General features: G+C 40.8%; 1 protein-coding gene across 9 annotated transcripts in view; it reads right to left on the minus strand.

The window, feature by feature from the left end:
* The window catches only part of lrrfip2 (leucine rich repeat (in FLII) interacting protein 2), a 62,392-nt gene that overhangs the window by 9,766 nt on the left and 37,156 nt on the right, over positions 1-15,470 (minus strand). For 3 of the 9 annotated variants that reach the window (XM_015380730.1, XM_015380721.1, XM_015380713.1), the window contains exons 15-21: positions 14,178-14,291; positions 13,790-13,831; positions 10,140-10,271; positions 9,751-9,822; positions 5,349-5,519; positions 5,181-5,273; positions 4,749-4,841 (exon numbers count right to left, since the gene is read on the minus strand). In XM_015380730.1, coding sequence (XP_015236216.1) covers positions 4,749-4,841; positions 5,181-5,273; positions 5,349-5,519; positions 9,751-9,822; positions 10,140-10,271; positions 13,790-13,831; positions 14,178-14,291 — 717 coding nt within the window. The remainder of the gene's footprint in view (positions 1-4,748; positions 4,842-5,180; positions 5,274-5,348; positions 5,520-9,750; positions 9,823-10,139; positions 10,272-13,789; positions 13,832-14,177; positions 14,292-15,470) is intronic. The other 6 variants (XM_015380737.1, XM_015380746.1, XM_015380753.1 and 3 more) reach the window with 6 other exon arrangements.

Here is a 15,470-nt window from a genome sequence, read left to right on the forward strand (position 1 = left end):
TCGCTCTGTTAGTACGTCGTATGCTTCGTTGATCTAATTAGTTTATTTGGCCCGTCTATCACCAACATAGGCCAATCAGCTAACCAGTATTTTCGCCCCTTCCCAAAATTACTTCAACGGAAGTAATCAGGTTATCTTCTTCCCTCCGTTAAAGACACTTCATCCCAGCGCTGCGTGTCCTGGGCCCGTAACATCATCAATGACCCCCCCTGCCACCATGGACAGTTCTCCCTGCTGCCCTCTGGGAAGAAGCTTCGCAGCATCCGATGCAGAACCAGCAGATTCTGTAACAGCTTTTTCCCAGCTGCTGAAACTCTGATCAAGACTCTGCATCACACTGGAAAAAATATTTGCACAATCAAAGCGGCTTTTTTTCATAATCCCTTTGAAGGTATACTATGCAACCGGTGTTGATTTTCCAGCAAGGCTCCCCCCAGAGGGCGAAAGTAAAAGTGCACTGTCATAAATATGCACAGCTGTTCTCCTGGTTTCTCCGTCAAGCCAGGCGCGGTTGTTTTGAGCTTAGCAGACAGGCGAACGCAACGAATCACCACGTCTACTGCGGTAAGTGACTATTTTGTTCCAATGTTCGAGTTTGAAAATTTAGCATGTTTTCATAAATTATTTGTTATGCATGTGTCTAAATAACAATGATTGTACTTAGCAAAGTTGGAGTTTCCCATACATTTATCCGACTGATAACTGCACAAATATCGCCACTGCGCTAGCAACGAGCATGCCTTCCACTGGGGCCGTGTAGCAGTTCTCGCCGTAAAGCAAGACCGACTCTCGTGATGCACGAGACTTCTGAGCCTGTGGGTGCGGGCCGAGGGCTCCTGCAATTGCAAGTACGGTATTTCCCCTACAGACCACCAGGGCGGCCGAGAAAACCTTTGTTCGACCTGAAATGACTCATTTAATCATCCAAAACGTTATGGAACACATTAATTAACTGAAAAATTTTGCATAGTATGCCTTTAAATAGAACAAAACTCAATGTTCTACTGCATTTTGCACCATATTTATTTGCACTTAACCTTTCCATATCAATGCCCTTTGCACCATGACTTTAAACAGTTTTTTCCTTTTCTTCTACACTGTTCACATTGTTGATCTCTGCAATGTTCATTTCCCTGTTGTAAGCTGCTTACTGACTGTTGAAAAGCTTCATGCAACGAAATATGGTTTTGTGTAAACTCTGTGTTTACAAAATGACCATAAAGTGCGTCTAAGTCAAAGAAAGACCGTGGCTCTACGAGGTGCTGATTTAGAGGTGGTTGAGTCGATGCCTACCACACAACACAATGTTTATTTTTATTTATTATCAAAAAAATGCATTAAATCGTCCGGCCGATTCACAAAGTGCACTATTTACGGTTTGATCTTTCCCATAAAATCCCAATAAAATGTATTAAAGGTTTGTCAAGTCACAAATGCAGTGGTACGCACACACTTCAGAAACTAATCTAAAAACCAGTACAAATTTCTCTAAATAAAGGTTTGATCTTAATTTGAGCAGGTAAATAAAATGATCCGTCAATGGAGGGATGAATTTAGTCCTTAAAATAAGATAATTAGATTATTTATTTACCTATTTTAAATGTAAATCATCGTACTCCATTGGCACATTGTCTCTCCTGCTCAAATCAGAGGAAATAAAGTTCATTTAAGAAAAATGACTTCTTATATTTCCATATTTGCAGTCAAGTTTGAAGTGTTGATGACACAATATTGACATTTCCTAGTTTTTATTGTAAAATGTAAATATCGATCCTCAATGTAATAATTTCAAGTGCACCTGAATAAAATAGTTTTTAATCCAAAAACCGCTGCCATTGAGAGGACTCTAGTGCCGCTCAGTGACTGAGGGAGAAAACGGGAGTGACGTATGCGGTTGGTGGGTGAAGCGGGTCAGATGAGATCAGCAGAAGTTGGAGGACTTTCCAGCTTTTTTTATTTTTAGTCATAACACTGTACAGAAGTACAGAGCAACGAAATTCAATCTCTGCTTTTAACCCATCCCCTTGGGGAGCAGTGGGCTGCCATTGTGGGGTAAAGGGTCTTAAGGAACCCAGAGTGGCAGTCTGTGGGAGTGGGAACCCAGAACCTCAGGATTCCAAGCTTTATCATTAAACCACTAGGCCGCCACTCCCCTTCATGGCTTCTCTACTGAGCTTGGAACATTTTGTAAAGGAGGTGTTCCCTCTCTGAAGACTGGTTGGTTGGTCAGTAATTGTTAAAGCTCACAGCTGCCAGCAGCCGCACCTATGGCGTCCCCCTGGGGGGAGAGAGCGATCATTAGGCAGTGTCTGAGTGAGACATGGACTGATTGTTATTAAGGACCTGCAAATGTCGCTCCCAGATGACACTGAGGTGACAGAAATTTTTAAGTACAGTGGACCCTCGCTATAACGCGGTTCACTTTTCACGGTCTCCCTGCTTCACAGATTTGCATCATGCATTGTTAAACTTTATTGTAAAATATATTAATGGTGGCATGTCGGTTTATTAAGGATCTTTTGGCCCAGAAGAAAAAAGAGCGACAACAACTACCGATAACTATGTTCTTCTCTCCAAAAAACACACCTGCACCGCAGGCTTTAGAAGAAAAAAACGCCACAGAGCGGCACTGTACTGTACATGCGAGTCCATATTTGTCCTACTGTACTTTGTATTGTTTTTCTCCCCTGTTCCAATCCGTCACGGTGGGGCGGTGCTGATCCCCGCAATATTAACCCTTTAATTCGTATTGATGATTAAAATTATTACTTATTTATTTATAACAATATTATTTTACAGTACAGTACAGTAGTTATTTGTAAAAAAAAAAAAAAACACAATAACCTGGGCCTGTAAAAAGATTTTGTTCCTTGATTTCAATGTTTTATAAAGTATTTCATTGTATAATAACTGTAAAAAAAATAAAGGTTTCTACTTCACGGATTTCGCCTATAGGGGGTTCTTTTTGGATCCTAACCGCCGCGATAAACGAGGGTTCACTGTATACAGAAAACAACCAGAGGCTGATGTGGAGCTTAGATCATAGATTGCTGTTGCCCCGACAATGATGTTATGCTAACTGTTTTTAGCTTCTGTAATAGTGAAGGCTAACCTCATAATAAAATAAAAAAAACTTGGCTCTGTATCAGGTGTTGTATAGGTTAATGGTTTTAACAGAAAGTTAAGAGGAATAAATGCTGTTATTTGTTGAGGTGGGGGGGTTCATGTTGTTTTTGGGTTGGAAACGGGCAGATCTAACAAGTGAAGGAGGGGTGGAGTTGCTAGCTATACCTTTAAAAATATAGTAGATAGTTTCTTGTAAGAGTGGTGGAGGATTCATTTGAAAATCATTTTAATTTAAAGTATTATATACTAATTACAATTTTATAAACTAATAACTGGTTATACTATCTGTACCAGAGGCGTTTCAAACCGTGTGTCATCTATCTGGTGCTTTCAGTTATATTAGCATTACCCTCTGGCTCAGAGTCTGAATCTGTAGGCCAAAGGTCCGGATGGACGGTTCTGACCTGGAAGATGTGATTCCTCCGTATTCCTCAGCATCGCTACCTTCTGCTGAACTGGAACTGGTTCATGGTTCAACCACGCAAACCAGTTCCACACTAGATGTTCTGGGACAACCATCAGTGTTTCTGCTAGCTATTTCCAACGGTGTTCTCCGTCTGATGTTAGCAGAGATATTTTTACTACCTGTTAACCCTTTATAGGGCACTCAGTGAAATACTTTGAAAATCAAAATTTCAGGCCAGAAGTGTTATTAAAATCCAGGAAAATGACCTTATTACTTTTCTAACATTTAAAAAATATGGATATTTTGATGGCAAAATTAATGTCAATAAAACAACAAGAAATGCCAACTTGCCAGAATATATAAAAAAAAAAATAACAGAAGTGCTTCTATAAGAAATTTGTGAAAAAAAACTCATGAGATTAAACGAAACAAGTTTGTTTGGTCCAACATAACCCTAAAGGGGATTAATGCAGATACTGGCACTTACATTTTTTTAGTTTATAAACCTAAATATAATTGTTAACTCGGCTTCTTTACTTTTTAACTTTTCAATTAGCTTTTTTTTTCTTGACTTAACTTTGTTTTTTCCAACTTAATTTACAGTAGGTAATATATCATTCAATGGCTCATCTAATTGGTGAAATGCCAAATAAAGATGCACAGCCATGTAGAAGGATCTTTGCTGAATGGTTGGATATAGATCTTGTCCTTCTAGACGCCATTTTTAAGGGGGATGCAAGTGATCAAAAACGGTAACTTGACCTATAATCAGAGTGCTGCTGTGGAGCTCCTAAATGTTTTATTAAAAATAAGCCTGTTTGATACATAAAAAATCACGACCTGCTTTGAAATCAATATGGCATCATCAACACTTTAAGCTCTGCATGTAATGCACGAGGGTTTAAAGTAAAAGGAAAGCCAACAGGCAGCTGAGCTACTTTGTGGGGAAGTTTATGATGTGTAGTGATCCACAGGGGAGTCATGCATGTCATGCGAGTAGAACGTTTAGTTCCCATCAAATCTCCAAAAACAACCTGTGACATCACAGTAAGATGACTGCAGGCCTGTAGCCAGTTAGCAAATATTATGACATGCAAAATCCCAGACTGTGCAAGTGACTGGGTCCAGATCTGTGCTGGTTCTGAAGGGTCTCCATCATGCAGGGATAGGGGCAACAAGGCCCCCCCCGCCACAGCAGCCGTTTGAGACCTCCTACCGCAATCTTTTTGTCCTTCCAGTTTATCGTTTCCTGAAGGTCAAACACCTCTCTGGTGAGGCCGTCTAACTTAGTCTGCGTTCGCTGGCTCTCCTGGAGCGGCGTTGAGCGATTGTGGGAGAACACGGGACAAGAACAGGAGAAGATGAGTGGAACAGAGATGAAAACACCAAGAGAAACCAAGGCAGAAGTAGGTGAAACAAGGCGAGAACAGATGGCTGCTGGTAATAAAGGATTAATCAGGTAAATGGAGGCAGACGGCAGCAGGATGGGAGAGAACAGAGGCAGCCTGGCGCCAGAGAATCCTTATCAAATTCCTCCAGAACAGATCCCCTCCTGCGATCTGCACTGAAGCAACAACACCTTTAAAGGTGCTGACAGGATCATTGCAGGGCAGAAACAGTTTGTCCTTTTCAGTCTCTACAGCCGTACCTCTATAAGCTCGTCTCTCTGCCGGATTCCCTCTTTCAGCTCCTCCTGTTTATGCTGCAGGACTGAACACGTGTGCTTCTGTCTCTCTAGGTCCTGAAAGAACAGATAGAACGTCTTAATCCAAACTCCGAGGCCCGAACCAGAGTTCAACCGGACGTTCCAGCTCACCTTTGACTTCTCGTCCAGCTCCCTCCTCATCTCCGCCATCTGTTCCTCCATCTCCTCGATGACGTCCTTCAGCGTGTCCACCTGATAGATCAGGTTCCCTTTGTCGTTGTCCAGCTGTGCGTTCGACACCATGGCTTTCTTGTACTTCTCTTCCACTTCTGTAAGCGACTCCTGATGCGAGGTGGGAAACGGGTTTAAAAAGGCAGGCAGTGGTTTAAAAGCTCTACTTACTGATTCGACAGTTAAAAGTTAAAAGATTTTTTTTATCTCACATTAAAATGTAATCTAAACAAATGTTGCAAACATAGAAGAGCATCAGATTAAGAATACACCCCTTCAACATTTCTTACCTCCATGCTACTATTTCATCTCTTTCCATCAATATTTCTGGAAACAAATAACATATACCCCTGCAATAAAGCGTCAAAGTGCTAGATATCAGCCAATATCTACGGTTAAGCTGAATATTTACTGAAGATATTATATTCAAACTCAAATTTCACGGCTTGGTTCTGGTTTGAACCCATTTAACACGATAAATTATAAGAGACTAAAATTTCAGTATTTTACTTGGATTTTATCTGATGGATTCACAAAGCAAAGATTAATGATGATGGTTTTGTAATGTTGATACATTATTCTAAAAACTGTTTTCCCTCAGAGCTCCATCAGTGAAACAAGCCCGGCTCTGTGTGGATCCAGCTGCCTCATGCTGCGTTCACACCGGACGCAGCAGGAGCAGCAAAATCGCGTCTGCTGCTTCATTTTTGCTGCTTGTACCAGTTTAGTTCTGACGCGCGGCTGAAGCAGCTTAGCTGCTCTGGCTGCGCGGTGCAAAAGTGTGTCTGACGCGCGTTGGGCGGAGCTACTCTATCCTTTCTTTGCCTTGCAGCTATATTTGCTGTGATCAGTGGGAATAAAGTAGTTTTAATATGTTTTTAAGTGAGAAAATCCACCTGAAAACTTAATCAGTGCAGTCAGTTCATCCAGATTATAATCCTGCCTTCCAATATTATTTCTGTCGTAGCCGCTCAGACCCCCACATACCAGCGGTGCGCTGTCAGTAGGAATCCCATTCAACAGCAGCCTCTGGCCGGGTCGCCTCCTCGCGGTTCACCACGGCAGCTGGAAGGTGTTTTTCATCTAAATAATCCAAACTTCAGGCACCAGGATAATAAAAGCGAACATATTCTGCTGGCAGATTTCTGCATTTTAAGTTAATTTAGGCGTTAATAAAGTGTTTCAGAGGAGCAATCACAGCGCTCTGTATCATCAGCGATCTGTCTGTCTCGCTGTCAGCTCCCAGATCAGCTTCTCTGATTGGTTGACGCGGCGTGTCGAGCAGCAAAAGTTAAATTTTTCCATCTCGAGCAGCAGCAAGTTTGCGGTGCATCAGATGCTTAAACGCTCTGCTTCAGCTGCTCAGACGCGCTGCGAGACCTTTTGCTGCGCCTTGACGTGCGTCAACCATTGACTTTGCATGTAAATTCGCTACTTCTGCTGCGCCTGCTGCGTCCGGTGTGAACGTAGCATTACACGTTTGTTGGAAGCAAGCAGAGCTTTCAAAGCAGCCAAGAGGTCTATAGTGGCTCTGGAGAAGCTGCAGAGACCCACGGCTTGTGTTGACATTAAAACCCGCAGGTATCAACAACGGAAGTGTGATTAGAAGAAAACCTTCGCTAAATGAAAACCATTAGAAGCCCTGATTGCAGTTTGTTAGCCGAGATTAAACCAAATTTAGATTGAATTCCTCATCGATGCAGTGACACATGGAGATGGGTTGGAATTTAATGTGAAGTAGACGGAGCCTTATACGGATCATAACCAAGAGGAAACATCTAAAGAACACTGGCTCCCTTTCAAACAAGCAGCCAAGGCTACAGTAGAGCTAAATTTGAGTGTCCTAGTCAAAGTCAGGCTTCCTGTTTAATTTAACTGAGCTTGAGTGTTTTTATTAAAACAAATGGACCAAAGGTTCTGCAACCTGTATGATCCAAACAACCCATTTATCATTTAGTTCAGTTAAATAAAACCTTTTAGAGATGCAATTGTTAAATAAACTTAAAATTGAAATCTCATTATTATTGATAAATATCTATTACAGGTAAGCTATTGTCATTTTTAATGAACTGCCATTTTATTTCTATTTTAATTTTAAAATGTATTTATCTGAGCTACATAAGGTTTAAGAAATGAAGACAATAACATTTGCACAAAATTAATGGTTAAATGTTTGTAATAAGAAGATATGATATAACAAAAAAACAAAAAACGTTTCAAACCCAATGAAAAGAGAAATGCATCTAAAACTAAAAAATTACTGTTACTTTTAGTGTCATTCTTTCAGAAATACAATCGAGTTTTTCTATGAACATTTAATTATTGCTCAAGCTATTGGTTTGGTCTTTGAAACTTTTGGCCAAAGTTATAGAGGTTAAAAAAGCGACTCATTCTAGAACAGGGGTCGGCAACCCAAACTGCTCAAAGAGCCATATTGGACCAAAAAAAACAAAAAATAAATCTGTCTGGAGCCGCAAAAATGTAAAAGTCTTATATAAGCCTCTTATGGAAACATGGGCTCTAAGCGTATTATCCAACTATAGAAAAGGACATTGTGGGCTTAAATATATAATAAGCATTCATGGTTAAATGTTTATCCTCGAGCAAATGTCACATAGCATGAGGTGAGGGAGGAGCAGTGAACGCTCCCATCGCGCGCAGTTTCATCTCGCGCCGCTTAACCGCCCTTCACCACGCGGTTTAAGTTTTGTTGCATTGATGAAATAATAGAAACACAATAAAGGAATTTTTCTATGCAGAAGTTCTGCAATCACACCTTTTCTCTTCCTCCCAGCTTGGTGGTTGGCTGCATATTTAGCTTGCCTTCCCTGGAAATGCCTTTCCAAATTTTTATTTTTATTTTTTGCCAACCTCTCATTACCAAGCAAAAATGCAGGCAATCCTTCCACATTGATAATGAAAGAAAATGATTCGTCCATTCTTTGAATCCTCTTTTCTCATCAGCTATCTTCCTTTTTTCCCCTTTGGGATCCATGGTCCGAAACACTCCAGCAGCTTTGTTTGCCTGGCTGTGACCCCTGATCTCTATGGCTATGACGCAAATTATTGTTTAAATTTATTTATTATACAAATGTTTACAGCATTGGAAAACATAATTATTTTTTTTGTTTGACCTCCTGCACACCATATTAAAACAAAACAAAAAAACAAAAAAACGATTTTCATAAATTTTTGAAAAAGCTCCAGGGAGCCGCAAGGGGAACGCTAAAGGTCTAGAAGGTCAACATAGATGGCTGAGGCATAAAATGAGCTGCTGTTGTTCCATAAAGTAGAGGATTAGATGGACCGAATACAGCAAATGTAAACCAAAGTTCTTACAACTTTTACACTGCAAAAAATTGAAAAGTAAAAATTAAGAGCATTTTCTTCTTGAGCAAGTAAGTGAGACATTTTGCTAATGGAATAAGGAAATTTACATTGAAAATACAAAAAGAAAAGCAGCTGCAGTTTCTTATTCAAGAGCACAATATCTAGTTAACTTATTGGGTAAAATTACTCATTCTATTGGCAGATCATCTTACTGTAGCAGTCATTCAAAATGTCCCCACTTTCCTTAGCTGGTCCCCTACAATTCCTTCTTAAACATCAATATTTGTACTAAAATATTATTTCTGTCATGATTTATGGACATTAATATCTAAAGAGAAGCATCATCTCCTGGTCAGAGTAATAAAATATGTAAGAGGGGGTCGCTGCAGTGGTTGGAAGATGGAGGGGATTTTGCTGGGAGTTGGAGTTGAAGGGACATTTTAAGTGGCTGCTACTGTATTCACCTGCTCAAATTAAAGGTAAATACATTTAATTTAACACATTGTTACAGTGTAATCAAAAAACAAGAAATGCACCAGTTTGATGGTTCATCGCAGGGTTAGAGAGCATTGAATCACTTTGAGAAGTGAAACAAGGCAGTGTCCCAAAAAGAAAATGGATCTGAAAGAGAGAAGATGAAGTTTTCCAGGAAATGAGAAAGCTGGTTAAAGAGTCGAAGTCTAGCAGGAAGGAACCAAAAATCAGGCTGTTAGTGAGTGACATCTCTAAAATAACAGTGTGACTGCCTGCAGGATTCTTTCAGTGGAAGCAAACAGCAGCCTGGCTGCGACTGAATGAGAGACTCTCCCCAGACTGCAGGAGCAGCGCGTCTCATTTCATATCCAAACAGAATGTGATGGAAAACCATGCAGAAGTGGAGGTTCACCGCACACTACAGACTGGGAGAACCCAAAGGGGACACAGAGGTGAGAGTGGGAGGGCAAACGAAGGTTAGTGACGCCACAGTCCCAAACAGTAGAAGAAGGCATGCTTTGAGCTCCAGCCCCTCTACCTTCAGCTCTTTAAGCCCTTGCATGTACCGCCCCTCTACATCCTGAATCTGGTCCTTTAGCTCATAGATATCCTGTAGAGGACATGGAGGGAATGGTTGGGGTGAACAGAGGTGGGTGGGGGGGTGCAAAGCAAACATGAAGCACCCATACAGCCATTTCACAGACTGACATAAACATTAAAGCCAGATTTAAGATGACAGCTTCATAGAACAGTCACATCCAGTCCTCTCATGCATACAGGGGGGAGAGAGTTAAAGACACACCCAGAAAAAGCAGGAAGAGCTCAGCAGAGGTACTGCTGTGGGGAGGCGGGGTCCACTAAAGGACTCAAACAGGTCAGATATACGTACAGGAACTAAGAGGAGAAGAGGAATGTGTGGAATCTCACCCGAAGTTCACTCAGACTGGTGTCAGGGTCATAGACGCTCCCCGTGTCGGTGCTTCCTCGCCGTGACGACGTCCCCCCCAGCGAGGCCAGGGCGGCTGCTGAGAGGCCAGGGGTGGTGCAGCGGGAAGACGGCTGAGGACGCCACAGAAAGTCAGTTTAGAAAAACACAAACGCACCTCTAAGTTTACACGATAAAAACCCAACATCTCTCTGAGGTCAAAAAGGATGAGATCATTTTTTTTTTTTAAGTTTCAAAGGGGAAGGTGACGTTATTCTCTACAGTTCAACTGAACAACCTGATAGAGGTCTGAGATAAAAGGCACCGATGGTGAAATAACCACCTTAAATAAATGTTCACACCCTTAAACTAACACTGACTCTATTCAAAGTTTTTGGATCATAGCTGCCTTTAGTTGAAACATTCAGCTGTTCTGGAAGGATTCCTCTGATATCTGATTCCTCCAGAAAAAGCTGTAACCTGTCGAAAAATTAGAGGGAATCAAAAGAATCTTGCAGTACAAAGGAATCAGTCAGGAGGGGAGAACAAACTAATCCACAATGTGGAGTATAAACACAACGGGCATGTCAACTAAAGACAGTAGTGACAGATTTAAAAAAAAAACTGCATTTTTCTACAAAACAAATCCAAACTGGAGATAAAAACTGGTGATGTTGGCAGCAAGTTCTCGATGTTGTTTTATTTTTTTTTTTACCTGCATCAACATTCTGGATTCTCTATACGTCTAAACTAAGGAGAATGGAGGCAAGGAAAGTTTAAAATGGAGGCATAAAATATACTAAAAAACTTGGAAAAGGTGGGTTGTTAAAACTACAGTTGGTAATTCAAACCTCAAACTGAAGGTGGATTATAGTAAAAGGCTAAATTCATATCTATTCCTCTGGCCAGGTAGCCCCTCCCCATTGCTGCACCTTTAATGAGAACCAGGTGGACTCAATCTCCTAGCAATCAGAGAGTGCAGGTATTTTTGATGGGACTGATCCTTCACTGTGTTTGAAGAACTGGAAGCACATGCTGCTGCACTTTAGAAATAGAAATGTCTTGAGAGCTTTACTAAACGAAATTTCATTTTTTATACATTTGTGTATAAAATGAGGATAAAGTCTGTGTAAGTCTGAAGTCATGTTAAGTCAGAACTGTGCAAGTTTTCTGTAAATTGTAAGGGACAGCCAATAGGCCTTTTGATGCTGTTGATTTTCCTGAATCTTGTTGGAGCAGCACAAATAGAAAAAAAACAAAAACACTTGTTTATTTTTTATGGAAGAATGTGAAAAAGAATAAATGTTTAATGTAATTTTGACTACAAATATTTGACAAAATGTCAACAAATATGCTAATTTATTTATTGTTGTTGAATAACTTTAAAATATTTGCTATTTATGGAATACATGGTTTAAAGGGGTGGAAATTTGTTTTATCATTTCACAATGTATCTTGTTAATTTCAAAATAAAAGATGTGCTTCTGTTTCTTTTGAGGTTTTTCACCTATATGACTAGAAGGCTATGGTGCAAAAGCAAAGATGGATAAACTAATTTGAAGGCTCTTTGAGTGAAATCCAGTTAAAGGAGAAGTCCAGTCATATTCAAGATTCTAACTTTTTGGGGGATTTTTTTCAGCACTAGTGGCTCGTTTTTCTGACAGTAGGCTGACCCCTTGCTCACACTGGCTCCGCTGCGATTACCGAGCCGATGGAGACCGCAACTCCCGCACACCCCCTCTCACACCGCCCTTTTGACTACGGTGCGGTGCGGCTCTGGCAACAGGTCCGGAGATTTAACTCGCGAGAACAGAAGTTCACTTGAGTTCACGTAACTTCACGCGATAACACGGCCCAAATAAGGATATTTGCGAGAGCTTGTTGCGGAGGGCTCCGGCACGCCGCAAGGATAGCTTTCTTGCTGAATTTTTTGCAGCGCCGGAGTGTCTCGGTAACCGCAGCCGGACAGCTCAGCAGCCGGTGAGAGAGGTTTACGTCTTTTTAATGACTTGGAATCACTGCGGCGCCGCACCCACCGCACCGCAACGGTAAGACCGGAGTTGGTGTGAGCCGGGGGTGACAGGAAAGGGGGTATGAGAGAGGAGGAGAGACATGCGGCAAAGGACCACAGGTCGGACTCGAACCCAGGTCGGACACGTCAAGGACTAAGACCTCCGTACATGGGTTGTGTGCACTAACCACCTGCAAACCCAGAATTCAAACTTCTAAAAGTACTTTAAATATGAAATTATTCCATACTGTTCAATAAAATATAGGTGTATTAATTAAGAGTAGTTTTCATGTGAATGTGCTTTACTGGAGGCATCCATGTTTGTCAAAGAACGCTACTGCCACCTACTGGTTTGTGACGTCACGGTGCGGTATCGGCTGTTGATCAAGTCCCAGTGCTGTATCTGGTGTTTGTCACAACGCGCTATTATCCAAGTCATCTTGAAAACATTCTTCTTCCAAATGTTGGCTACATATTACGGGTTTTTTCTCTGGCCAGAAGTTCGATGGCAAATCCTCCCTCTTCAAGTTGGCGATCCAACGATGAACCCGTCCGTGGAGGATCAGGAATCAGAAAGGTGAAATAACTATTTTATTCACTTTTACCGGATGTATTCCAGCATCCAGCTGCCATGCACGTGGGCATTGTCAGTTTCACTATAGCTCTGGTAAATTTCAATGGTGAAGTACTCTGGAAATCTTCAATAATTGTTGTTGATTGCAGATGTGTCTAGTAGTTCCCATTGATTTAGCTTGTAAAGCGGGGAGAATGGCGCTAGGCTTACCGCACCGTGACGTCACTGCTGGAAGATGGCAGGAGGGAGGGGTTACTACATTTGTGCAAAAATGGCTGCTTCCAGACTCAGTGATCGCGACGAAAATGATTGTTTTAATTTTTTACTGATTAACTCTAAATTCATAAATCACCACAAACATTTTAAGTATAAATAATTGGTTATTCCTTGCTGATGGGACTTTTCCTTTAAGTTTTATAGCAGATACTATCCTTTTCATGTGGGGAATCGCACAGTAAACCAAACGTAATACTTGACATCAATTCAAGACTAAAGTGAGAGTCATCTGAAGGGGGCTGAGCGTTTGCATTATAATGTACAGAATCCATCATTCTCTCATGTTAAATGACTTTAGAAGTCTGGTTAAATAAAACAACCAAAAAATAAAATATATAAACAAAGAGGATAAATATCAATTTCAGACGTGAAAGCTAAATAAAGACTGAATGCTCAAGCAAAATCAAAGGAGCGTTAAAGATGTTAGCTAAAGGGTTCCCAATCATGTTTTTAACTTATCCTGAGGGGGGCGCTATTATCTGGTCTTTTCTTAATCCAGCCAAATAAGCTCATGATCTCCATTTCCTGTGAGCTTGTTAGATCAGGCTTTGTTGACATCCTGGTAACTATAGTTACCTGTAACCCATACTTTATCCTTCGGGGGTAAATTTAACTTAACTTTGAATCTGTTTTTATGTTGCAGGCGAAGGAAGGATAATTGCAAAAAAAAAGAAAATCAGAAAACAGAAACTTGTCACATGCAAGTGTTTAATACAGACTTAGTCTGTAATTAAGCCGACTGCCTATTAAATAAATCCTGTATAATAACTGTGCCGGAAAAGCTTACTTACCCGACTAAAATCTGAAAACTGCTTTTCACATTTTTCATCCAGCTGAAACAGAGAAATAAGATCATTTGATTAGTAGGAGACCATAAAGAGAAGTGGAGGAGCCTGGTCTGCTGTAAATCAGAGAGTTAGATCAAACAGTGTTAAAAGTCTGGCATAAGTGCTGCATGTTCACAAACAAAACACCCCATACAGATTAAACATGTCCAACTTTCTACAGCGTGCTCCTGCAAACACAACCTCTATCGCCTTTACCGTCATTAGTTAGTTAATCATGTTTTCAACAATGTCTTCATGAGCAAATGTTATTTCCCATCAGGCATCATTCCCTTCAAGGCGTCAGGCTCAGATTTAATCGGCTGCACAGCAATCCCTCGGTCCGGACACTTACAGCATCCAAATCTGGAATGCTCAACTCATCGAGGTCGGACACAATGCTGCCCCTCCGGTTGGAGCGGCTGAAATAATCAGCGGCCGACTCGCTAATGTCCGAGAAGTCAGAGGACTGCTCACGACACACAGGAATAGGAGAGCAAAACATGAGAGAGACGACCAGAGAGACACGGAGAGGAAGAGTTTAAACTTACAGTTTAAAAACAAGCAAAGAAAAAAAGCAGAACAATAAACTGGGTATCTCTTCAAGCTAGGGATGCACCAATCAGACTGTTCCTGCAGGTTCCCATGAGTTTAATGTAGGACTATTTAAAATTATTTTAATTACATTTATGGATAAACATAACCCAGCTGACACTGTTGAGACATTAAGATCTACAGCACAGCTTTATTTTTTAATATATAATGAATATCTGAACTAATTAGTTTAGCTTGTGTAAGGGAGGGAGGGTGTTAGACGTGTTTTGTTGAAATTTGTTATTTTAGTCGAGCCAAAGGTCTGCTGTTAGGTAAGGCTCCCCCAGCTGAGTCTGAACAAAGTCCACTGGCAGGTTGGCTGGCTGCTGGAAAAGTTAACAAAAGGCACAAAAAAAGTTGAAACTATTGGTAGGATATAATATAGATAATAATAAAAAAAATATAAAAAAATTTATTAAAAATGATTACAGGGTCTGTTATAAATGAATCGCAATTTAAGCACAAACTAAAGAAACCAACTTTTTCATTCAAAAAAAACCTATTTTGCTCCTCAATTGCTGAATAAGTAATCATATGAGCACAGCAACACACATTTATTGTATTTAATCGATTAAATGAACATCTCTGTTGGATAATGTCTCCCCCCATGCATGAAGCTGGTGCTGAACTAGAGAGCTCCTTCAGTGACAGACTGCTGGACCTTAAATGCACCAGGGAGCGTTATCACAGATCCCGGAAGACTTTATAACCACCACTGTTCCCAACAACCTCAATAAGTTGTTCCATTTAGGCTTGTCCCGATCCGATCCACGTATCGGATCGGACGCTGATATTGGCAAAAAAATGCGTATCGGCAAAGAATGTAAAAATGCCGATCCAGACTGCCGATCCAGTTTAAAAAAAAGAAAAATCTGGTCCGTATTTTCCAGTTTCGCCGATTGAAACGATCCATTCCACTATTTTGTGCCAGTGTTCCCCGAATCCGGTCCGCATTTTCCAGAACACCTTCAACACATCCACAGGTCTTTTTGGGTCTGTCTCCCGGCCTAACCATTAAAACAGGTGAATTGGAAGATAGCGGGGAAAATGTCAG

Source organism: Cyprinodon variegatus, unplaced genomic scaffold, assembly GCF_000732505.1.
Source record: "Cyprinodon variegatus isolate N-32 unplaced genomic scaffold, C_variegatus-1.0 Scaffold11, whole genome shotgun sequence".
Lineage (NCBI taxonomy): Eukaryota > Metazoa > Chordata > Actinopteri > Cyprinodontiformes > Cyprinodontidae > Cyprinodon > Cyprinodon variegatus.